Raw genomic sequence first — 24255 nt, 5'->3', positions numbered from 1 at the left:
ATTATATATTTCGATTAAAAAATGATATGCATCCAATAAAATGCTTTCTTCTTAGTAGCCCCCACCTCCATTTGGGAGGGTTAGAATAAGGGTAAATTTGTTCCTGATTATTAGCAGAACATAGAACGAACATACCGGCAGGCCTCAGTATTGTAGAGTAAACTTGACTAACATGTTACACAGAAACTTAAGCTGTTCATTTATGACAAGTGTAACTGAGTGCATCCCATTCACTATTTTCTTTCATTTTTGTAAAGGGAAATATTAAAGAGTGCAGAAAAACATTGTTCTCTGAATGGTGTTGGCATGTTTGGGATGCATGCCTCACACTCACATACTCCAATATTAAATGTGCATTACTATAAAAGAACGCTGTTCACTATCTGCTTTGCTAGACCTGGCATAGGAAATGATCTCTCAATCAGCATTCTTTTAACGCTATAAGGGAAGAGCGAGTTCCATTCTTTCCACGCTGATCAGGATAGAACTATCATCTTGACGGAAAAGAATCCCAAGTCCCTTCTTTATCCTGATTCGGAAGATTAAAAACTGTGCTTTACATCCCCCATGTTTAGTTCACCACCAAAAATGACCATCGGATCCTGTCCTTGTGGTTCGTCCTTCTAGTCCTGTATAAACAAGGACTGCAAGTCCTCGAGGGGCCAGAACTTCCCAAAAGCAGAAAACTTTGGGGCATATTATCAAGGGGGTTTATCTCCGCTTTTTTGGCTTTAAAAGCCAAGAAAGTGGAGATAAAATTATCTCCCTATTACCTAGCTGTCGCTAACACCAGCTAGCGACAGCTAGTAGGAGATAGCGACCATCTTGGGCCCCACTTTGCATGTCAGTGATATTTATCACTAATGACATGCAAAGTGGGCGTGCCAAGATGTTAGCGACTGGAAACAGTCGCTAACATCGCTATCTCCTATTACCAACTTTTGGAGATATTCGCGCTAAGCGCGAATATCTCCAAAAGCTAACACCTGCCCTGAGCAGTTCTTAGCCATGTTATCCAATGGGTGGTGGATAACATGGCTAAGAGCATTAGCTCGGTAATGCATGAATATCGCTGACTTTTCAGCGATATTCATGCATTGCGGCCGTTTTTTATCGCATTTGCGATAAACCTTGGTAATACCAAGGTTTATCTGCGATAAAAATCGCCGCAGCTTAGCGGTAAAATTTTGTCTCTAACCAAGCAATAGCGATAATTATCGTTATTGCTTGGTAATAAGCCCCTTTGTTTTATAAACATTTACGACAATGGAGAACAATGCTTACACATCTAGAAAAATCATTTTGAAATAGAGCGCGTTAGTATTCTCAAAAGGTACCCTTGCCAAATCGTAGTATGTCACTGCGCTCCAAGGCATCAAGGAGCCACCGTTAACCCTTTGCATATACGTGTTAGACAGACACTGCAGTGTGTCTGGCAAAAGGTAGAGGGTTTCTAACTTTACCAGCAAGGGAGAAGGGAATCAGCAACCTGAATTATTTAGCACTGACAACTCCTGGGTGCTAGTGAAACAGAACACTGGGACCTGAACCTGGAGTATTGGGCTGCCTCTAATTTGGGACCATCCGGGTGACACACATAATTTACTCTATAACAGAAATTATTTCCTCTACGTTACCTCAATTACTTTTGGTATTGGGAAAAGATATTCGACAAATTGGTATTACTTGTGCGCAAAAACACAGGATGCACACTAGTCCAGAGCATAGACCATTAAACTTGACATATTCCAAATACCCTGTAGCTATGACTCCATACCTGGCCACCTGCTCTGAACGTCTTAAAAACTACCTTTACCTCCTGTTGCAGCCAAAGTGATCCTAACGCCCTTACTGTATGGCTGAGATAAAAGTGCACCCCTTAAGTGTTTTGGGCAGCAAGCCACGAAGCCAGGCCCGGACTGGCCATAGCGGGCACCGGGCAATCTCCCGGTGCGCCGCAAGGGTGGGGGCCGGTTTTGAGCCCCTGGGGGCCGATTTTGTTATAGGGGCCGTTTTTGCAGCATAGCTGCAAAATCGGCTCTGCAACAAAATCGGCCGAAAACCGCCCATAGCAATGCGGCCCCCGGGGGAAAGCAGGTCGGCAGACCAGTCTTTTCCCCGGGGAGTTCGCGCGATAGCAGGACAGGCAGGAAGTAGTTAGGGGGTTTAGGTCAGGGGTGGGAGGGGTTAGGAGGCGGATTTAAGGGGACAGGAAGGGGAAGGACTTCCTCTTTCTGTCCCCGGTGCCTCAGGGAGAGAAGTGAATTGTAGGGAGCTCTTAGGTAGGCGGTGTGTGAGTTACTGCTTAGGTCGTCTTCTGGTGCCCCAGAGCGACGTGTTAGGCAGGTTGAGTTGAGTTTAGTTAGGTGGCTTGCCATTTTAGTTGATTTGCGGAGCGTGACCCCTTGTTATCTCGGTGCGGTGCGCGGCGGGGCGAAAGCTCACGCATCTCGCGGGGTGCCAAACCTCACGCATCTCGCGGACGGGCTGGAATTTAGGGTGCCGAACCTCACTCATCTCGAGGAAGGTCTGTAAACTATAGCTGAAGCATGGCAACGCCTGATGCGGAGGCGGTGAGGGCTGCCCTGCTCGTGCTTGGCCGGGCGGGGAGGACAGACCTCCTCCAGCCCGGTGTCTTGGAACAGGCTTGGGTCGGAATGACCCGCACGCCCCGGTCAGCGTCGGCGGGGGTGGCTGCGGTTGTCGCTGCATGCCTGGACGAGCCCGCTGGGGCTCGGGGGGGCGCGCCTAGGAGATCTACGGGCAAGAAACAGCAGGAGGCACCCAAGAAAGGGGGACGGCGTCTGAGCCTCCCGGCCAAGATCGAGGCCAAGGATGCGGTTCCCGGTGGGGCGGGCGGGGCGGACGGGACTCCGCTGGCGTCCCGTGCCGGGGGGTCGGGGAGTGTGGGCCAGCTGGTGGGGTACGATGAGAGTAGTGAGGGTAGCGGGGGGGAGGACCTGGGTGAGTGGGAGGTGGCGGCTGGTGAGGATTTCGCACTCACGCTGTCTGGTGAGGAGTCTGGGGGGGAGGAGGAGTTCTCCGTCCTGGATCAGCCGGTCGACCTTTCGGGGGGCCGTAAGGGGGTTGTCAAACAGCAGGGTTCCAAGGGCAAAGGCCCGTTGAAGGCGCAGCAGCAGACTGGGGCAAAGGGTGCTGCGGCACCCGTGCCCGGGGGGGGAGGCCTGGGGGTGCCTGGTCGGTCGTCCATCTATGACAGGTGGGTGCACATGTCCGAGGAGGAGAGGGCCCGCGATCAGCGGCGCATCATTGCCGAGTATGAGCAGGAGTGGCAGCGTTTGCAGGAGGTCAGTGAGGCGAAGGCGGGTGGGGCGCTCAAGGGTGATGGGGTCCTGGCGCCTGCGCGTGGCAGGGGGGCGTCTGGAGGTGGAGGCAGGGGATCCCCCGGGCAGCGCGGGCAGTGGGTCTGGGTGGAAGGTTCAGGGACTGCCTTGACGGATCAGAGACCTGTTGGCACCGGGGCCTCCCCGAGCGCATACGGCTCGGGGGGGGGGGAGACAAGCCAGCGGGGTCAGCTGGCAGAGGCCGGGGTGGGCCGGCGGGGCGCAAAACGGCCTCCAAACGCCGGGACGAAGCAGCAGGGGGGTCCGCGGCGGCCTGCCCTCCATCGAGGGAGCGGGCACCATCGATGCTGGAATGCGAGTTTATGCCTGGTGTGAAAGGGAAGGGTGCCAAGAGAGTGGTGACGGAAGTGGTGCCGCTGGATGTTCAGGATGAGTGGTTGGACTATGGGGATGAGGAGGATGAGTTGGAAGAGGGTGAGTTGCGCGAGTCGGAGTGTGTGGACAGGGCTAAGGTGGCATCCGCCACGGTAGGTGTTTCCCATGAGGCACGGGATGGCGCCAGTCGGGCCACCAAGGGGACCATGAAGCCGGCGGACGCACGGCGACGGGAGACGGACGCTCCTGCAACCTTATCAGGTGAGGGCTCTTGGTGGAACGCATGGACTGATGGGGGGAAAGGAGGGAGGAAGAAACCCTGCCGGTCGGTGGGGGTGGGGGATGGGTCTGTGAGGACGGGGGCCTATGTTGGGGAGGAGCCGGTGGCGGCTGCCGGGGGGAAGCAGGTCACGACGGCCAGTGCACAAACCGACAAGGTGGAGGATTTGGGGGGCAAAGATGATGGAGTGGGGAAGCTCCCCAAGAAGTTGCCTTATATGGGTTTGGCCGTGCCCCTGGGATCGCATCTGTCAGAGAAAACGAGAGGGAAAATTTGGAGGCATGAGTATGTGGATGTTTTTAAACTGCTACATAGGGAGATTCAGGCGAAGGAAGGGTCTAAGGAGGAGGAATGGGAGTTGACCAGGCGGCCGAGGGTGCCGGTTACGATGGAGAATTGGACGTCGGCTTTCTTGATTTACGCGAGTATATATTGCGAGAAGCATGGTGACCGGGCGATTGCTCTGTTCAAGTATATGGACGTGATTAGGAAGGCGCAGCTGCATTTCGGGGGTTTTGCTTGGCTGAGCTACGACGAGGAGTTTAGGGCCAGGATCAGCGTCAATCCGGACAAGCCATGGGGGGAGGTGGACCAGGAGCTTTGGATTCAATGGATGTCTTCGACGCAGGCGGCGGCTTCCACTCATACGGCTAGCGGTCTTCCGGTGACTTATCGGTCTTTTCAGTCGCGCCCCGCCCAGTCTGGGGCGGGTAGCCAAGGGAGTTCAGGAGGTTCGGGAAACCAGGCAGTGTGGTCCGGGGCTGCAGGACAACAGTACAAGCCAGTGTCTTCAGGAGCCTGTTGGGGTTTTAATAAGGGTTTCTGCAACCGCCCCTCCTGTAAGTTCAAGCATGAGTGTTCAAAGTGCGGGGGGCGGCATGCAGTTACACAGTGCCTCACGTTGGCTTCGCCGTCAGAGCAGTGGAAGCTTGCCAAGGGTAGGGGTCAGCCTGGGCCGAAGGGCCCATACTCCGGTTAGGTTGGAGGCCATGTGTCCATGGCTCTCCCGGTACCCTGATAAGGAAGCGGCGCTGCGTTTATACTGGGGCTTCATGGAAGGTTTTCGGATTGGTTATCAGGGGCCGAGGGAGAGACGTTGGGCTGAGAACTTGCGGTCAGCCAAGGAGTTGCCGGAGGTAGTGGCTCGTAAATTGGAGAAGGAGGTTTCGGAGGGCAGGATTGCAGGTCCTTTTGCGGATTGGCCGATGTCGGATCTCATTGTCTCACCTCTTGGAGTGGTGCCCAAGAAAGAACCTGGCGAGTTTCGATTGATTCATCACTTGTCTTGGCCTGAGGGAGGGTCGGTGAATGTTTTCATTGCTGAAGAGGACTCAAGAGTACTGTATGCGTCGGTGGATGATGCCATAGGCTTGGTAAGGTCCTGTGGGAAGGGGGCGGAGTTGGCCAAATGTGACATCAAGTCGGCCTTTCGCCTCCTCCCCATTCACCCCGCGGATTTTTCACTGTTGGGTATGCAGTTTGACGGGTCCATCTTCGTGGACATGGTTCTCCCGATGGGTTGTGCGATTTCCTGCGCGCTTTTCGAGACTTTCAGCTCCTTTTTGCAGTGGGCCTTTGTGGACCGCAGTGGACACCGGCTGGTGTCTCACTATTTGGATGACTTTCTGTTTGTGGCCGCGGGTCACTCTGGCGCTTGTGGCGCGGCCTTGCGGCAGTTTCAGTTGTTGGCACAGGATTTTGGGGTGCCTTTGGCACCGGAGAAGACTGAAGGGCCTAGTTGTTGCCTGACTTTTCTCGGGATTGAGTTGGATTCGGTGGCTTGGCAGGCGCGGCTCCCGGTACGGAAGGTGGGGGAGATGCAGGAGGCTTTGAGGAGTGCGATCGAGGTTCAGAAGCTGGAGTTGAGGTCTGTGCAGCGACTGTTGGGGTTGTTGACCTTTGCGTGCCGGGTGGTGAGGGCAGGAAGGACGTTTTGCAGGCGGCTCGGCATGGCCATGTCGGGGGCGGCCCTCCCGCATCACAGGATCAGGATCACGCTGGGGGTCCGGTCGGACTTGCGAGTGTGGCTGGTTTTCCTGGAGGACTTCAATGGTGTGTCCTTGGATTTTGCGCGTGACCGGATGGTGTGGCAGATTCAGCTCTACTCTGACGCGGCGGGTGCTGCCGGTTTCGGAATTTTCTGGGACGGCCGCTGGTGTGCAGAGCAGTGGCCGGCTCATTGGCTGCGGCAGGGCAGGAGCATTGCGTTTTTGGAGTTCTTCCCCTTGTTGGTTGCTTTGCTGGTGTGGGGCCCGGAGTTCAGGAACAGGTCAGTGTTGTTTCATGTGGACAACATGACTGTGGTGGACTTGGTGAACAATCAAAAGGCAAGGGACCTGCGGGTGCTGCGCTTGCTGCGAAGTTTCATGCTGCTGTGTCTGCGTTACAATGTGCTGTTCCGCGCGCAACATGTGCCTGGAGTGAGTAACGAAATTGCGGATGCGTTATCTCGTTCGCAGTGGCAGCGCTTCAGGGAGCTGGCGCCGGGAGCGGAAGCTTGCAAGACCAAGGTGCCGGAGGGTATCTGGGCCTGGGGGGAGTGAGAGTGGTTGGGTTGGTTGAGAGGTCGATAGCGGGGTCCACTAGGCGGGCGTACAGGTTGGCGTGGGCTGAGTTTGGGTCCTTGGTGGGGGGAGAGCTGGGAGTGGGACGATTGTCCAAGGAAGAGTGTGAGCGGGGGGTGGTGCGCTTTGTGTTGGATTGCATGGATAAAGGGCTGTCGCAGACGACGATTGCTGGCAAGTTGGCGGGCGTATCTTTCTACAGCATGGTGTATTTGGGTTTTGATCCGGCTAGGGCGGATCTGCTGAGCCGAATGTTAAAAGGTTGGGGTCGGGTGAGGGCGGAGATGGGTGGGGGGGAATTGCCACGGGAGGCGGTCACGTTTGATTTATTGGTGCAGGTTTTGAGGGAGTTGCATTTCTGTTGTTATGACGGGGAGGAGGTGGCGCTCTTTCGTTTATGCATGATTTGGATGTTTTTTGGTGCATTTCGGGTGTCAGAGTTGCTGGGGTCGCGGGGGGCGCCGGGCCGAGTGTTTGCGGACGTGCGTGTGGATGGGGTTCGTTTGGGTATATGGTTGGGACGTTCAAAGACAGACCAGTTGGGTCGGGGCAAATGGGTGTGGTTGTCGGAGAGCGGGTATGAGGGTGTGTGCCCGGTGCGTGAGTGGTTGGCATTTTGTGGTCGAGTACGGAACTTGGAAGGGGAGATTTTTGTGCATGTGTCGCGAAAGCGATTGACGTCCTCTCAGTTGTTGGCGGTTTTGCGGATGGCTTTGCGGAAGTTGGGCAGGGACCCGGCGCGTTTTGGCACGCACTCGTTTCGAATCGGGGCGGCCACGGCTGCGGCGGGTTTGGGTTGGTCATGGGAGGAGATCCGGAGGATTGGTCGGTGGAGGTCGCGTTGCTGCGAGCGCTATGTGCGTAAATAGAGGGTGGGGCGTGCTGCTTGGCCGGCTGCACTGTTTTTTGTTGTTGTTTCTCTTGTGCTGCTGAGGTACTAATCTCTTTCTCTTCGTAGGTTGTGTTCGTGGGCCGGGGGCCAAGACGGTCACCTGGGTCGTTGGGCACTCTTTCGTGCACTGGGGGGAGAAGTATGCTGCCAGGCGGGTGTACGGCCGTAACCTGGGCCTGAGGAGCAGCCATCATGAAGTTCGATGGTGGGGTAAGAGCGGAATGCGCTGGGGAGAATTGCTACCATGGCTCACAAAGAAAGTGGCGCAGCTGGGCTGCCCGGACATGCTCATCATCCATTTGGGGGAGAATGACTTAGTGAAGCAGTCGGGGGTGTCACTTTTGCATTTGATGCAGAGGGATTTGGATGCGATGAAACGCAATCTGGCTGGCGCCTGTATTGTGTGGACCGAGTTTGTTCCACGACGGATCTGGAGGGGTGCGCTCAAGCCTGCGGCAGTCGAACGGGCACGCAGGAAACTGAACAGGGCTATGAGACTCTTTTGTGCAGATAAAGGGATCCACGTGCTGGCTCATGTCGGGCTTCAGCTGGAGCAGCCACTTCTTTTCCGGGACGACGGCGTGCACCTTTCTCACATGGGGAATGCCTTCTACCTAATGGAGTTGCGCGACTTGATTAGCCATTTGTGGAATGAATCTATCTGGTGCCCGAGAGTATGAGTTCGAAAGGTGCACATGTGGTGGGGCAGGTAACCGCCCTCCGGGGGTTCCCTGGGTGGCGGGAACTGGGAGGGGTGGGAAGTCCATGACGGGCAGAATCACCCTTTCAGGGAGGGGGTTACAGGTGCAGGATGGGGGGAGTGGTAGACGGGAGTGTGATGGATGGAGATGACGGAGGAGTTGGAAAGTGAAAGGGGAAAGTGAATGAGATGCAAAGAGGTCATGGTGTGAATTGGGAGTGGCTGGTGGAACACGTGAGTGGATGATGGAGTGAATGGCAGGATGTTGGGGGGATTGTTCAAGTTAACGAGGTTATGTTTATTGTTGAACGTCATGCCTGTCCTAATAAATGGCCTTTTACGCTAACTGATGCGTGGAGTGGTTATTTGCGCGATGCGGCCCCCGGGGGAAAGCAGGTCGGCAGACCAGTCTTTTCCCCGGGGAGTTCGCGCGATAGCAGGACAGGCAGGAAGTAGTTAGGGGGTTTAGGTCAGGGGTGGGAGGGGTTAGGAGGCGGATTTAAGGGGACAGGAAGGGGAAGGACTTCCTCTTTCTGTCCCCGGTGCCTCAGGGAGAGAAGTGAATTGTACCACCCACCCACCCTACATTAAAAAGGGGTGCCGTGGGCGTTTTTGTGGAAGTTGTCATGTTAGGCAACGTGCCAGTTTAGGACAGGATGGCGGGATAGGGGTGCTGACGGGAACTGGGAGGGGTGGGAAGTCCATGACGGGCAGAATCACCCTTTCAGGGAGGGGGTTACAGGTGCAGGATGGGGGGAGTGGTAGACGGGAGTGTGATGGATGGAGATGACGGAGGAGTTGGAAAGTGAAAGGGGAAAGTGAATGAGATGCAAAGAGGTCATGGTGTGAATTGGGAGTGGCTGGTGGAACACGTGAGTGGATGATGGAGTGAATGGCAGGATGTTGGGGGGATTGTTCAAGTTAACGAGGTTATGTTTATTGTTGAACGTCATGCCTGTCCTAATAAATGGCCTTTTACGCTAACTGATGCGTGGAGTGGTTATTTGCGCGAAGCGCTCGGCGGCACCTCCAACCCCCCCGAGTGGGGAGGGGGGGCCGGCCGAGCACTTTGCCAGGGCCGGTTTTGGTTCCCAGTCCGGCCCTGCACGAAGTACACACATCACAATGAAGCAGTAGAAATGGGAGATCACAATAAAGAAAAAAAACATTTTAGTGAAAAAGAAAACTTAAATCAAAAGAAAAATGTTATTTCTGCAAGTACTATTTGTACGTTTACTATTGTATCGCTCAAAATATACAAATTGAATCTGGAAAACATGCCTGAACTGGGGTAAAAATTAAGCACATATATACTGCGGATGTTTCTGAAACCAAAAATATACAAACATTTATAAATGTATACAGTGCATAGGCATTAACTTGTGTATGGTAATAATGTTATTGTGAATCAGGCCCACTTGGAATATCCTCTTGGATTGCACCTCAATAGTCAAACCTGAACAAAAAAAGGGAATAAGCAAGCAGCGTTTGACACACACAAAAAACAGATTATTGCTACAAACCGGGAAATGACAGAAAAACAAGCCGTACAAGTCCAATTGGGTGAGGAGCTTCGTGATTGAAAATGTTGATTTTTATTTATAGCTCCCACTTAATACTTTATATTTTGAGTTTCTGGTGGCTGTGATATGATTTTATGTGTCCAAGTTCGGCTAATGAAAAGAAACACTCTTTTTACGTATTTTGACCTCAATCGAAAAAAATGCTTACTTAACGAAGCATGTTATGTGCTTTCTATCACTTGGACAAAGCACGTTCGCAGACAGTAGAAGTGAGAAGTCAATACTATCTTCGCAAAACTTTCTCCGCAGTGTAAGGGAATGTTTGACATCGAGGCTCCGAGGGCAGTGTCGGGACCCACATATGAAAGCGCGCGACGGACGCTTCACCACTTACCCTAGTGATGATAGCATGTCCCCAGCAGGCGAAAACGCAGGAGGTGGCCAGGAGCAGGGTGAAGAACCTCAGGTTTGTCATGGCACCTTCTTGCCGAGCTTTTTTAAAAGTGCAGCGAGAGAGCAGGCGTGACGAAGCAGAAAGGTAGCTCGGTGGTGTGCAGAGGCAGATGGGAGCCCTTTCTGTTGTGCGCAGGTATTAGAAATGTGCGCCTCACTCACTTTACTCAACACCTTGCCACTGGAGGACATTTCCTAAGAGTGTGGACGTTTGCAGTGGCGGGCGCGCACCGTAGGGCCCCTGCCCGTGGTGCACTGGCGCCGGATGTGACGTGATGGCGCTTTCGAGGTCTGTTTGTTTACTTTTTCTTACGTGCAGTACAAACTCTGCTTTTTGCCGCTCTAGCCCTAGTCTTGCCTAATGGCAGAAACGGCCCTGTCTGCCCATGATCCTACCCCGCCCGCCACCCAATTCCGGAAGCGACATGCTGTTACTGCAGCGACATACTGTTACAGCAGCGACGTGCTGTTACGGCAGCGACGGGCTGTTACTGCAGCGACATACTGTTACGGCAGCGATGTGCTGTTATGGCAGCGACGTGCTGTTACTGCAGCGACATACTGTTACAGCAGCGACGTGCTCTTACTGCAGCTTTCAAAAAGGCACTGGGGCAAATTGTCTCAGCTTCATCATTCAGGTGAAGAAACAATTCACGTGCCTCTATTAAATGTCTAACTCCTCGTCTCTTTAAACAAGCATTTGCAATGCAATCCGTGTCGCACTACGCAGCACATTAGCCTGGGTGCTAAAACATCTACTGTTCTGTAACATGGAGGGAAAGTAAGTACCAAACTGCGTGACACACCAGTATGGGAACACATGGAGACAAATGTTGCCTTTCAGCAGGAAATGGTATAGTCAGAAGCTCTGTTTTTAATATAAAATCAGGGCCTTCGGAGGTCATATCAACGACAACAGTTGCTTGTGGAAGACAATTTCTATGGACTGGAATCTAGAGAATGCTAAAGTGATTCTGGTATTTTACTGACTTCTGCTGGTCGTTTTTTTATCAAGAAGGTTAAATAGAGGGTGTTGCCAGAATAAATTACAAAAGAAAGTCCCCTAAGCAGAAAGCAATTCTGGTATTTTACTGACCTCTGCTGGTCGTTTTCTATCAAGACAGTTAAATAGAGGCAGTTGAACAGAAAAAATGTCCCTAAGCAGAAGTGGACAAGTCCTAGGGCTGATCTCCAGAGCCCACAAGTACATACACATATAAGTATATAATAAGTATATACTGAAGTATATAAAAGAGGTCTCGAATGCTCGACCTAAAAAGGACCAGTAAATGTTTGAAATATCTAAGATAAAATCCACACGCAAACATAAACATCACTAGTATTAACCCTTTAGCTGCGGCGGCTATTCCGCCGCAGTGCTAAGGGGGAGGGGGGCCGCGCGGCGCTCCCGTACTCGTGACAGAACCGCTCCGTCACGAGCCTCGGGTGGGCTGTGCTTGTGACGGAACGGTTCCGTCACGGACCCGCCCGCCTAATAGAACGCTCAGCGCAGGCACGGAATTCGCGCCAGGCAGGCGCGGCGAGCGGGCCGTGATGGAACCGTTCCGTCACCAGCACAGCCCACCCGAGGCTCGTGACGGAACGGTTCCATCACCAGCACGCAAGGAGTTAAAAAACAAAGTTTGGCTCTGCTGTTCCGTTCCTGGCCTGGGGCTGCAGAACTCTGAGCCCATCAGACCGAGGCTTTGACGTGCCCGTGACTGCGGGGGTCACTCCTCTCAGCTCAATCTGTGGGCTTTTGATGTAATCTGTTCAAGCTAATTAGTCATTAATGCACCAATTAAAATAAACTTTAACCTCAGGAGAGTCGGTATCTTCAGCCGGATGTTATCATCTCGCCAATGATGGTTTGAAGCACTCGGAGTGCGCCGAGTGGATGAAAAACCCTCACCGTCTTCTGGTGATGAGCGCAAGCCCCCAGGGAGCCAGTGAGGAGCGACTACTAACATATCTTTGAGGCGCTAGCACCTTGTCTGTGAAGGATTCAGTGAGGGGCTCCTACTAACAAGCGGCGCTGAGGAGCTGTCCTCAGGGGGCCAGTGAGGAGTCCCTACCAGTACCACCCCGATTTAGTATTATGTTTTTTTTTGCAGATTTATCTAGTGCAAACTCGAAGGTATTGGAGCCCTTTACATGAGCACCAGTTAAGGTACACAATGACACATTACTTTTTTTTTTTTTTGGTAGGCATGGGGAGATTAACAGCCTTATTCATCAACGGGCCGTTTTGCGAGCCCCTAATAGCGATTCATAGCGAATCGCTATTAAGGACTCGCAAAACGGTATTCATGTAGGAATTGCTAAATAAATAGCGATTCCTACACATTCCTTATTTGCGAGTAGCAAATTGCTAATCACAAATAAGGAATAACTCCCAATTCATTCCTAGGGGCCAAAAGGCCCATAGGAATGAATGGGGAGTATTCCTTATTTGCGATTAGCAATTAGCTAATCGCAAATAAGATAGCGATTGAAAGGGTGCCAGGGGTGTCCAAAGGACACCCTGTAGCACCCCTGAAATGCAAATTGAAACAGGTGTTGCGCACACACATGTCCAAAGGACATGTGTGTGTGCAACATGCAACTTAGAAAAATGCTTTTAAAAGCATTTTTCTAAGTTTTTGCTATTTACCGAGATGTCTGACCTCTCGGTAAATAGCGGCCCAAAATTGCATTTTCGCAATTTTAAAATGCTTCATGAATTGCATTTAAGGAATCTCAAATAGAGATTCCTTAAATTCAATTCTTCGCAAATGTGCGAATTCTTAAATAGCGATTTTTGCATTTGGGATGATGAATCCCAAATGCAAAAATTGCAGTCGCAAAGGGCCAGATTCTCAGAATCTGACCCTTTTGCGAGCGCATTTCGCTTGATGAATCAGGCTGTATGTGATTTGCCCAGAATCAATGGATGTGATGCTTTGATTTGTTTAGCATTCCGCCCATCAATTGTGTGTCTTTTGCTTTCTCACCCTAAGTGGGTACCGGGCTCACTGTGCCACTGGATTCAAGCTATCCTGGCTGATGACGGCTGAAAACCTCAAAACCGGTCTTAGGATGCTTGTTTCCGGTCCAGGGTGGACTTGGCTTGGCAGTTCGGTCTGGACTGTTCCCATGAGGCACAGGGGCAAGGCTGATTTGCATATGGCCAGGGCTAAACTGGGGTGGCATGGTGAGCAAAAGAACGATGGATTTAACCCAGATCTCTTGACTGGGGGTGAATGCTTTGATTTGCTTTGCATTCTTGAGGCTCGAACCTTGCTGTCTGAGCTCCAAAGGGTCAGACCATATCCTCTTGTTGACAGTAGGTGCTGAACCCACCACGCTACTGAAGGTCCCGTTTTTGACCACAAGTCTGCTCTGTGACAGCGGAACGGCGCGTGCTCGTGTGCTCGCGCTCGTGCAGGCTGGGGCAGCTCTCGGTTAAACGCAGTCAGAGTTTGCCGTTCATTTTGACATCACCTATAAATACCAGATTTGTTTTTATTGATCTGTAAACTCTGCCGGTAATGAATCTTCCTGGATGTCAAGGGTATATTTTTAATGACATTAGCGCGCCCGAGGAACGCGCATCAGGCGCGATGGAAGCGAGAAACATGAATTATGTGACACCCACTCGTGTTAATTATGTGGCAGCTTTTTATGGTTCCATCGAAGGGGATATAATTAGTATTCAGAATGTGCAGGAATCGATGACGCTGCGCAAAAAGTAGGAACCCCAAGCGAGGCAGGTTTCTAAAATAGAAGCAAGGGGCGCAAACATATGCAAGTTTGAGAGTTCATATTAACACGTGACTACTGGAGCCTTCAGCCTGCCTCAGTGCCTTTACCAACCCCTGTCTTTACAGCCTGGGGTATTATGCGATCTTTGCATCGGTAGATGTGAAACTACAGATCCCAGAATGCAACAGGCTGTGCCCAAAAGCTCCAGGAGCGGCGGCTGGTGCCACGGGGGTTTTGTGGGGTCTCGTGGCACACTGCGGGCGATGGTGAGGTCTGGACTTACTGCTCTGGGGGCATTTACCGCAGAGTGAATTTCCTGCACTGATTCTAAACCTAGCACACAGAGGGCCATATTAAGGCTTTCCTGTTTGCAGTTTCTATTTTTGGTAAACTCTGGTGGGGTTTTTTCCATTTCTTGAAAAAACAGTGATTATCAGTGGTTTCACATTTTCGTGCCATTAAAAACAATAGAAACAGTGTTTTTCCGGTGTTTATGGAATTTTAATTTAATTTTAATTATTGCTTGCTTTCTGCACTGATACTGCATGTGTATAGATAGCATGTGCATAAAATATATGAGGTCCAAATAATTTTTTTCTGCACCAGAATGGACTACAAAGTCAATAACATTCTTTACTCGCTCTTAAGATTGTAAAGATGCTTTCAGCATACCATCTAGCAAGTGGCAAAGATCTCTTACAGGAAACACCTCAGCTCATGTGTATGGATTTTGACAGGTTATCATAACTTTTTCATATAGTTAGCTGAATTACTGCAAATACAAGCAGTATCTCTCCAATCTTTGTTCAACTTGGTAAGAACTTTTTTCAGTAGCATTCCAAGTGACAATGCGTTCCATGTTCACCAAACGCCTGGGGTCATGTTTTCACCACTATCTCAGATGCTTGGTGATAACATTCTTTTCACATATACCTGCCACTTCATCTTGCATTGAATGTTTAAAGCCTGGGGTATAGGTGAAAGTGAACTTGATAAGACTAACGGCTATACCATAAAATGGCCGATGGTGGACCCTTTAGCAACAACAAAACGTTTAGTGACTACCTGTAAATCTGCCATTGACACATGCCTAAGTGAGCTGGCTTCCAGGCCAGGATTGTAGCATCTTATATGAAATATCCAGTGAGCTCAGTAAACTATTGTCAGCCCAACACCGTAACAAAGATACGGGCTGGTTCAATACAAGGTGCCCACGAGCGTACTCCAACTTGAAGTTTGAATCGCACAGGCAGCCCAGAATTGTGAATAACTTTAGGATGGCAAGATTGGAGTATGAGAATCCCTGCACTCAGCAGCAATGTTGAAAGACAGTGTAGCTTTCTGGAGGGCAGTGAGGGCACCGCTTTTAACTTCTAGAGATGGCCCATTGATAGAAAGTGCTATCTCGGAAGAGGACTGGATCAGGCACTTTTCATAGGTATACAATGGCCTAGATAATTCCTCTCCTATAACCAGTCCCAGTGCAGTGAGTAACCATGTTAATGTTGATCTGAAATTCACCTTTGAGGAAGTAAATAGAGCATTAGCACTAAGCCAGGGTGGCAAAGCCGCTGGTCCAGATGGCGTTCCTGTGGACCTGTTTAAATCTAACACCACCCTATGGTGGCCGATTATAGTGCAGGTCATTAATGCCAGCTGCCAAACTCGACTTCTTAACCCCTTAAGTGCTACCATCGGCCGTTGGACGTCGCAAAAACTACCTCACTGGTGCTGCGAGCGTCCGACGGCCGACGCGGCCCCACCCGTTTCTTCGAACGTTCAGCACTGGCGCAGAACGTTCAAAGCAGCCAAGGTGTTAAGAACCGGGGGGAGTCAATAATTGTCCCCATTTTACAAAAAGGGGATCGCCATAACCCGGGTTGTTACAGACCAATCTCCTTGCTTGACTCCATGGTTAACGTGGCGGGCACGTTATTCTGGAGCGTCTGCAAGCCTGGGCAGATGAAACTCAGGTTTTATCAGATTTACGATATGGTTTCCGTGAGGGGCTGGGCACAACAGAGCAGTGTCTACATTTGGCCATGCTAATTGGGAAATACACAAGTGCCAAAAAGGGTAGATTGTACCTGGTCTTCGTGGACCTAACCGCGCCTTTTGATTCAGTTAGGCACGATAGACTATGGGCGGTCCTCGAGGCCTTGAGGTTGACCCACATATTATTGTTTTTTTAAGAAATCTGGTGCATCAGCCAGTGTGCATTTTGGCGTAGGGGGTGAGTGCACGGCTGCCTTTGCCGTTAGGAGGGGGGTCAGGCAGGGCTGCGTGCTGGCCCCATTCCTTTTTAACTTGTATATCAACGGACTGGGCGATGCATCAGTCAGAAGTGCACAAGATTTCCCTCAAGTTACTGGTCGACCCATTCTGGTTCTTCTTTATGCGAATGGCGCAGTTTTAATGGCAAGAACCCAAATTGATCTCCAAAGGGTCCTTGACTGTTTCTCAGTTTTTATGAAGGATCTTGGTCTTAGTACCAATATATCTAAGACGTTTGTATTGAGATGCGGTCAAGGGACCATGAGACCGAAAGATATATTTGTGGATGGTCCGAAGCTAGCCTCAACTAATAATTTCTCATACCTTAGAGTACAATTTAATCACAATGACTCATGAGCTCAAACCATATCTATGAAAAAATTGTTGTTCATTCGGTCATCAACCGCTCTCGCAATGTTCTCAAAGATATTAGGAAGGAAACCCCCGGGGGAGTTCCTACAAATATACAAAGCAAAATGTATTACATCTGTTAGGTATGGAGCAGGGGTGTGGGGCCGAGCTAACACTATGTTGTTGCAACAAGTTGACAACTCATTTTTAAGAATTATTCCATCAGCTCCACCAAGTACCTCCTCTCATGTTTGCCACATGGGTCTCCCTTTTATCTCTGACCTCATTAAAATAGAACCAATACTGCTGTGGCGCAGTATCTGGTCAAAGGAACAGACACAGCTAAATAGGGAGATTGTGCAATGTTTTAGTGACATCCCTAAACAACAAAACTCAAGCAGAATAATGTTAGGCCAGTCTTTCTTGATGCTACCTTGTATAACAAAGTTACATTGCATTGGCCCCTTCACGTAGAAATAAAAATGACTCTTTCACTCATCTTTTCCTTTCTTTGAATGGCACTTAGTTTGTGGTTGCAAAGGTGTTTTTTCAGTGTTTATATGTTTACACCGGTGATGGCTATTTTCCTTTTGGTGGGTTTTATCTGTTATTATAGGTTTAAACTTAAAACCAGATAGCCTAGCCATATTATACATGCTCACATCCTTCTTTGCACCAGGCGCACCCTTAAAAGGTGCGCCGCGCACAAACATGGGGAGTAGCCGTATTAGGGTGAATGCGCTGCCCCCAGGGCAGCCATGAACTCCAGCCACCCGAAGGGCAGCCCATTCAGGTGTTTCTCTGTGCAGCCTGCACGCACCTGCAATTTTGAGGGGGATTGGAGATCCCCGTGCTGGCGGGTGTAGTGAGTGTCTGAACCGCCTGCCAGGGGATGTCTTGGGAGTGCTCTAGGGATGCAGAAAGCGGGCGCAGACACCAGGTGCACCCACAGGGCACATGTGTAGTACAGCCCCAGTGGCGGCCGTGGAGGGAGTTACGGTGGGGCAGGGAGGCGGGGAGGGGGAGGGGCAGGGTGGAGGGACCTAAAAACTGGCATATGGATAATTGCAGGTAAGGACACAATTTAATTAATAAAACGAATTTCGTAGCGCGCACAGCATCGCATTTTGCGATGCTCTGCGCGCTACAAATTTCGTTTTATTGATTAAATTGTGTACTTACCTGCAATTATCCATATGCCAGTTTTTAGGTCCCTCCACCCTGCCCCTCCCCCTCCCCACCTCCTGCCCCACCGTAACTCCCTCCACGGCCCGCGGCTGCCCAGTGGTATGCACCTCACTCCTGCCTACCTGCTTAGAGGCAGTGGACACTTCGGTGTTTACCTCCATGGAGGGAGTTGGTGCTGCTGCATGTGGTGTGTGTGGTGTGGGGGGTGATGCCTTTTACCTGAAAGGCGTTAGAGGTCACTTTGGGTCCTGCACGAGGTATGAGGTGGAGTGGCCCTGGTGTGTGAGCCACAAGCACCGGTAGGAGAGGTATGGGTGCCTGTGTTTGTGAACGGGTGTGATTGCATGTTTACACAGCTTGTCTGGACACTGCGCTTGGTCACACCTGATCTTGACATGCTGACGTCTAGATACAGTTCAGTGTGGTACCCAGCCCGCTGTGTATCACTAGATCTTTCACCTCCATCCCCAAAACACTGGAACTACTCCCTAGGTCTGCAAAGTGGGGGTCACGCCCTCCTTGTGGCTCACAGCGTCATTTCCAAGCAAGATGCAGGGTTTTTAACCCCTTGCGTGCTTTTGTCAGAACCGTTCCGTCACAAGCCTCGGATGTGCTGTGCTGGTGACGGAACGGTTCCGTTACGGCCCACTCGCCGCGCCTGCGCGATGCGAATTCCGCGCCTGCGCTGAGGGTTCTATTGGGCGGGCGGGGCCGTGACGGAACCGTTCCATCACAAGCACAGCGCGCCCGAGGCTCGTGTCGGAGCGGTTCCGTCACGAGCACGGGAGCGCCGCGCGGCCCCCCCTCCCCCTTAGCACTGTGGCGGAATAGCCGCCGCAGTGAAGGGGTTAATCTCAGTTGTTTACAGTGCTTCGAAATAGAGGTCAGTATTTAGCGCTATGTTGAAGGGGCAGAAGGACAGCCTGCTAAGAGCCTTAGTATAGTGGCCTACGGGAGGCAGGAGAGACAAAAAGCTCTTGTTAGGGTCGAGCCTGCAAGAGTATGTGCTAGCGCACCCCTCTCGCTTGTGAGACACTATTGTATACAAAGAAGGACTTAAAGCCCGCCCGTTGTTGACAGTTGCTTGTTGGCTTCACTTTGCTCTTCTTACAGCCTCCTTATTTGCCTAGTGCAGGTGAAATGTCATTTCCGATCCTTTCTGTGGAGCAGGGACCAAGCACGGACTGATTCAAGTTTATCAGTGCCCATCCGCTGCTCCCGACGTAACTGAGCTCCTGTTTCTTCCCCCTCCGCCTCCCCGCCTGCTGCTCCCTACGTAACGCTTGCACTTTTTTTCTTGATTTTCTAGCACCTTTCCCATCTATCCCCAGCACTCCTGCATTGTGCTGCTTCACCCCCCCTTGTGTTACTTGCACGCTGCTTTCCTTCACCCGCTGCGCATCTTGACCTGCCTAAAAGAAGCAATGGTAGAGCCAATCGGTCTAGTCTGCGCAAAATCTATTGACTTTGTCAATGCTTTTTAGCCATGTTGAATAGCAGTGTGGCTGGTGTGCAGCATGGCTGAAAGTAAAAAATAAAAGCGCTGACCCACCTAAACATTGATAATAGACAAAACCAATGCTTGTTTTGAAAGGTGCCCTGCTCTGTCCATGTGATCCCTTCCATGTGCTGACAGACACGGATGTTGCGGGCACGGTATGCAGCCAGATTATGCTCTGTTCTCGCGCTGTGAAGGGCTGCCGGGTTCGGACACTCAGGCCCAGCTGCCTTCCACTTCCGGGCATGTTTTACACACTTACGTTTCAGCTCTGTGCATAATAGATGCAAAGAGAGCAGCTCCTGGGAAGTGAGAATTGCTTTTGCTTATACTTCTTGCATCCTCTTTATTGCTGTTAAATTTTACATTCTTGAAATCTGGGGCATGAAAGGCATCTCATTCGCCCGCATCCGACAGGCAAATGCCCTGCACGTGAGCTGCTTCCAAAGGAAAACAGTAAGAGGCCAGTCCAGCAAATTATGCAGCAAGAAAAGGCAAATTATGCGGCATATTGCGGAACATTTTGTGATAGTATTACTTCACTATTTTGTCATTTTTTACATCTGGTAATATATGTAAAAAAAAAAATATGTAATAGTGTCTAGGAATACAATTCACCCTATTAGTGACAATTCAACACCCAAGGAGAGCAATAAGCATCTTTGCGAAAAGCGTTCCTGAGCTCAGGAACCAGAGTCGCCATATTTTTTGTAACTTTTGATCCGTTTGAGCTAGAATTTTTTTTTTTAGGGTTAAAATCAGCAGAATATGGAGCAAGTGATAGATTATCGGCAAATGGCATTGGCAAGCTCAGTTTCAAGCCCTTGGAGATCTTCTTCCTCAAGTAGAGGACAAAGCAAACAGCAAAGTCCTTTTTCTCCTTTCCTTGGCATCAAGCAGCCACTGCAGGCCAACCCCAGACATCAAACAGCACAGGGGCAGAAATCTTCCTCAGCTTCTCCGGTTCTTCTCCTTGGCAAACGTTCCTCTTGAGTTCCTCGAAGTGATCTAAAAGTCTGGAGTCTGGGTCCGTCTTTTTATCATCACAAATCCTTTGTTCTCTGAAAGCGGAGAGTGTCTGTACCTAGTCCAAACCAGTTCTGTACTCACTGGTGCAGCTCCTGGCTGGAGGTGGAGACAGCATTGTTGAAAGCATAGCTGGCCCATTCAGGTGAAAGGTAATCTCCCCCCCCCGACTCTAAATTCAATCCAAGGTACCATTCAGCCTAGCCCTGACCCTTCAGACTGCCGGAGACGCTGCCCTCTACCAGCTCCTGTCATTCACAAGCCAGACATGAAATACACAAACCTAGCAGAGTTACACTGGGTGGTTAGGCAAGAACATACCTACTTTCTAAAAGTGGTATTTTCAAACACAGAATGTAAAAATCACCCTCACTAAAAGATGCACTTTAACATTGTGAGTTCAGACATACTAAACTTTATTTTCCTATCTTGTTTCTAGGGCCAGTTATGTTTATAAGATGTTATAAACGAACTGCCCATTCTGGCCTATGGGAACAGATAGCCTTGCAATAGTGAAAAACTAAATTGGCAGTATTTCACTATCAGGACATGCGACGTACATCAGGGGATGTCCTACCTTTCACATACAATGCACCCTGCCCACACGGGTACCTTGGGCCTATCTTAGGGGTGACTAACATGCAGAAAAGGGACGCTTTGGGGCTTGGCAAGTGTGTACACTTGCCAAGTCGACATGGCAGTCCCAGACTGCACGCAGGCTCTGCAATGGCAGGCCTGAGCCACATTTTGCAAGCTGCTTCTGTGGGTGACACAATCAGTGGTGCAAGCCCACCAGCAGCATTTGATTTACAGGCCTTGGACACACATGGTGCACGCACTGTACAAGGGTCTGACAAGTAAATCAAATCAGCCAATCATGGAATCACTAATTTATAACACAATTTACAAAAGAGAGCTTATGCACTTTAGCACTGATCAGCAGTGGTACAGTGCCCAGAGTCATAAAACCACCAACAACAGGTCAGAAACAATACAGGAGGAAGGCAAAATGTTCAGGGATGACCCTGTAAAAAGGGCCAAGTCCAACACAACCCCCTTCCAGCCAAAGCACAGCATAGACCAAGCAATACCTTGATAGGCTTCCCTGCTTGGGGCGATAGAACATGGACTCTGGCCCGCAACTGCAGGGGCACACTCCAGTTCTATGCCAATATGAACCTATTTGGAGAGGGGTCCTGGCTAGGGTGGTCCACCTCGAATCTGGGGAACTGGGTTCGAGTCTCCGCAATGGCGCTAAACATCCTGTGATTCTGGGCAAATCACTTAATCTCTCCATGCCTAACAAAAATGAATGTGTCCTCATGTAACGCAACAGGTGCTATGTAAAGCGCTCTGATACCCGATTCGGGTCAAATTTGTGCTATATAAAAAACAAAACGAAATGCAGCAGTACAAATCGCATAATTCCAGTGGCCTTGGTTATACCTCTGAAGCGCCCAGTGCTTCCGCAGCAGTCCTTAGGCGCTGCACGGGCCGCTAAACGTATTTTGAGTCACCTCTAGGCACTGCCTCATTGGAGAAGAGTTTTTCTTTTTACGTACATTTTATAATTGTGCCCGACTGCCCCGATGTTGGCAGATATATAACTTGGAGGGAAAACAATCCCTATTGTTCTTTTTTGTACTTCGCTTCTATCACCCGCTTCCTGACAGTAATCCTGTGCAGCTCTGAAAACGAATGAAAAAGCTGTATAGTGTCCTGAACACATTAATGCCTTCATTTATTCAGATTTCTAGAGCGCAGTATCATTGCAGCCTCACAGCACTTTGAGGAGGATGGCGTTTCTTGTTCTCTTTCGATTTTAGTTTGCCTCTTTCTTGGTCACTTTAGTGGTAGAAGGGGTGATCCCCCTTCCTCCTTTATTTGCCTGTGCCCCTCCCTTTTTTACGTCAAGCCTTCAGGCAGCGCGCATGCGCTACTGCCGCTTGGCAACATATTGCATGTAAATAAAAATAAAAAACCTTTAAAGGGGCTTTAAGCCCGCCCATTACTTAGAGTTCGTCGGCATCATTCCTGTGTCACTTCCATCCTTTGTGTGGGGCATGGACGAAGTACAAATCGATTTCTGTAAATTAGTGTCCGTCCGCTGCTCACACTGTGATCGAAGTACTATTTCTTAATTATTTGGACAATTTTTTGACAGCACAGACTCGACCCATTGCTATTGGATCGCTCTACATGCGCACAAGTTACATCACACAGGTTCACTTTCAGCCATTGTGCAAGGACAACTCTTTGGGGGGGAATTTGTTTTATCCTAGCGCCAGGACACCTTCGGGTGACAGCGCGCTGTATAAATGCAAAAATAAATAAATAATAATAAATAAATCCTTCTCTGCACACTACTCCAATCTACTCTACTCTAATCCACTCCAATCCACTCTAGTCCATTTTAATACACCCCACTCCAATCCACCCTAATCCACTCAATAGAAATACACTCCAATCCACTCCCCTCTAATGCACTTTTAGCCTCTTTAATCCACTCTAATCCACACAATATACTCCACTCCACCCCACTCCAATCCAATCCACTGTAATCCACTCAATACTGATACACTCTACTGTAATGCACACTTAGCCTCTCTAATCCACACCCATCCACTCTACTTCACTCCAGTCCACTCTAATCCACTCCACTCTAATCTACTGCAATCCACTCTAATCCATTTAACTCTAATGCACTCCTATCCACTCCAGTCTAATCTATCCCACTCTAGTCCATTCCACTCTAATCCATTCCACATTAGTCCACTTTAAACAACTCCATTCAAATCCACTCCACTCTAATCTACTCCACTCCAATCAACTCCAATCAATCCACTCCACTCCTCTCTAATCCACTCCACTACAGAGCACTCTGGTCCACTCCACTAAAATCCACACCACTATAATCCACTGTAATCTGCTGCAATTGACTCCACTATAATCCACTCTACTTTAATCCACTCTAATCTACTCCATTACTATCCACTCTAATCCATTCCACTCCAATCCACCCTAATCCACTCAATAGTAATACACTCTACACTGCCCACTCTATAACACTCCACTCTATGACAATCCACTACACGTTACGACGCTCAACGCCACTCCACTCTACAACACTATGCACCACTACACTCTGACACTCCGCTCTACGACACTCTATGCCACTCTACACCACTCCACTCTATAACATTCTGCTCCACTCTATGACACTCCACATCATTAACTTTTAGCCATGCTGTGCAATGTAGCAACGACACTGGTGTACAACACGGCTAAAGCACATTGCTAAAGTCAACAGCTCTCATTCAGGCAAGACCTATTGGCTTTTCCAGTGCTTGTTTTCATATGTTATTTACAAACGGCACATTGGACAATAATCGTGGTTGTTTGTACTTCTAAACCAGGGGAAGGCGTTAGTGCCCGTGGCACTCTTTGTATGCCACTCCATCTGCTATTTACAGTGCTTAGAAATGGCAGGCTGTGTGTAGCACTATATAGAAAACGGCACCTCCCACACCTGCTGGTTGGCCGTTCCTCGCATTACCAGTTGTCTCTGGAGGAAGCTTTCTTGTGTGGCGCCTCAGACTCCTCTTCCACCCATTGCGATGAGCCCTTATTCTCAAACCTCGTCGCCACTGGACTAGGCGCCCACGCGGCACTGCGGGGAGTTCTGGTGAGGGTCACGGTCAACACTCACAACTGTTGAAAGATGCATGTCGGGAGGTGAATCGTGACATGGCTAACCGAGCCCTGTATCCTTCCGAAATCAGTAACCACAGAACCACTGAACACAGTAATAGCATCACCACTTATTTATAGCGCATAGAAAAGGCAGGAGTCAATAGGATGCGCTACTTAAAAAAAGTTATTTATTCTTTTGGAACCTCGTGGAACTCTCCTGCCTCCCTTTCTGAGTGGAATGTTGTCCCTCATGAAATGTAATGGGTTTTTTGCTCCTGGAAAAAGAAACAATAACAAAAAAGTTAAAATCATTCAACTTTCTGGATAGCAATTTTAAAGTAAGCACTGTTACACACCATCCTATTTTATACTACATCCTTATATGCTGT

At 49.9% G+C, this 24255-nt stretch overlaps 2 protein-coding genes across 2 annotated transcripts in view; both read left to right on the top strand.

Moving 5' to 3' along the window:
* Positions 1-24255, top strand: part of NLGN3 (neuroligin 3) — a 477014-nt gene that overhangs the window by 90719 nt on the left and 362040 nt on the right. The window lies entirely within an intron of this gene.
* Positions 3641-8097, top strand: LOC144752059 (uncharacterized). The gene is made up of 2 exons (XM_078640011.1): positions 3641-3941; positions 7483-8097. Exons 1-2 carry the CDS (start codon positions 3650-3652, stop codon positions 8094-8096), a joined length of 906 nt encoding a protein of 301 aa, XP_078496137.1. The 5' UTR covers positions 3641-3649; the 3' UTR covers position 8097.

This window comes from Lissotriton helveticus, chromosome 4_2, assembly GCF_964261635.1.
Source record: "Lissotriton helveticus chromosome 4_2, aLisHel1.1, whole genome shotgun sequence".
NCBI lineage: Eukaryota > Metazoa > Chordata > Amphibia > Caudata > Salamandridae > Lissotriton > Lissotriton helveticus.
Note: the sequence above shows the minus strand (reverse complement) of the source record. Positions and strands in the feature narration are given on the sequence as shown.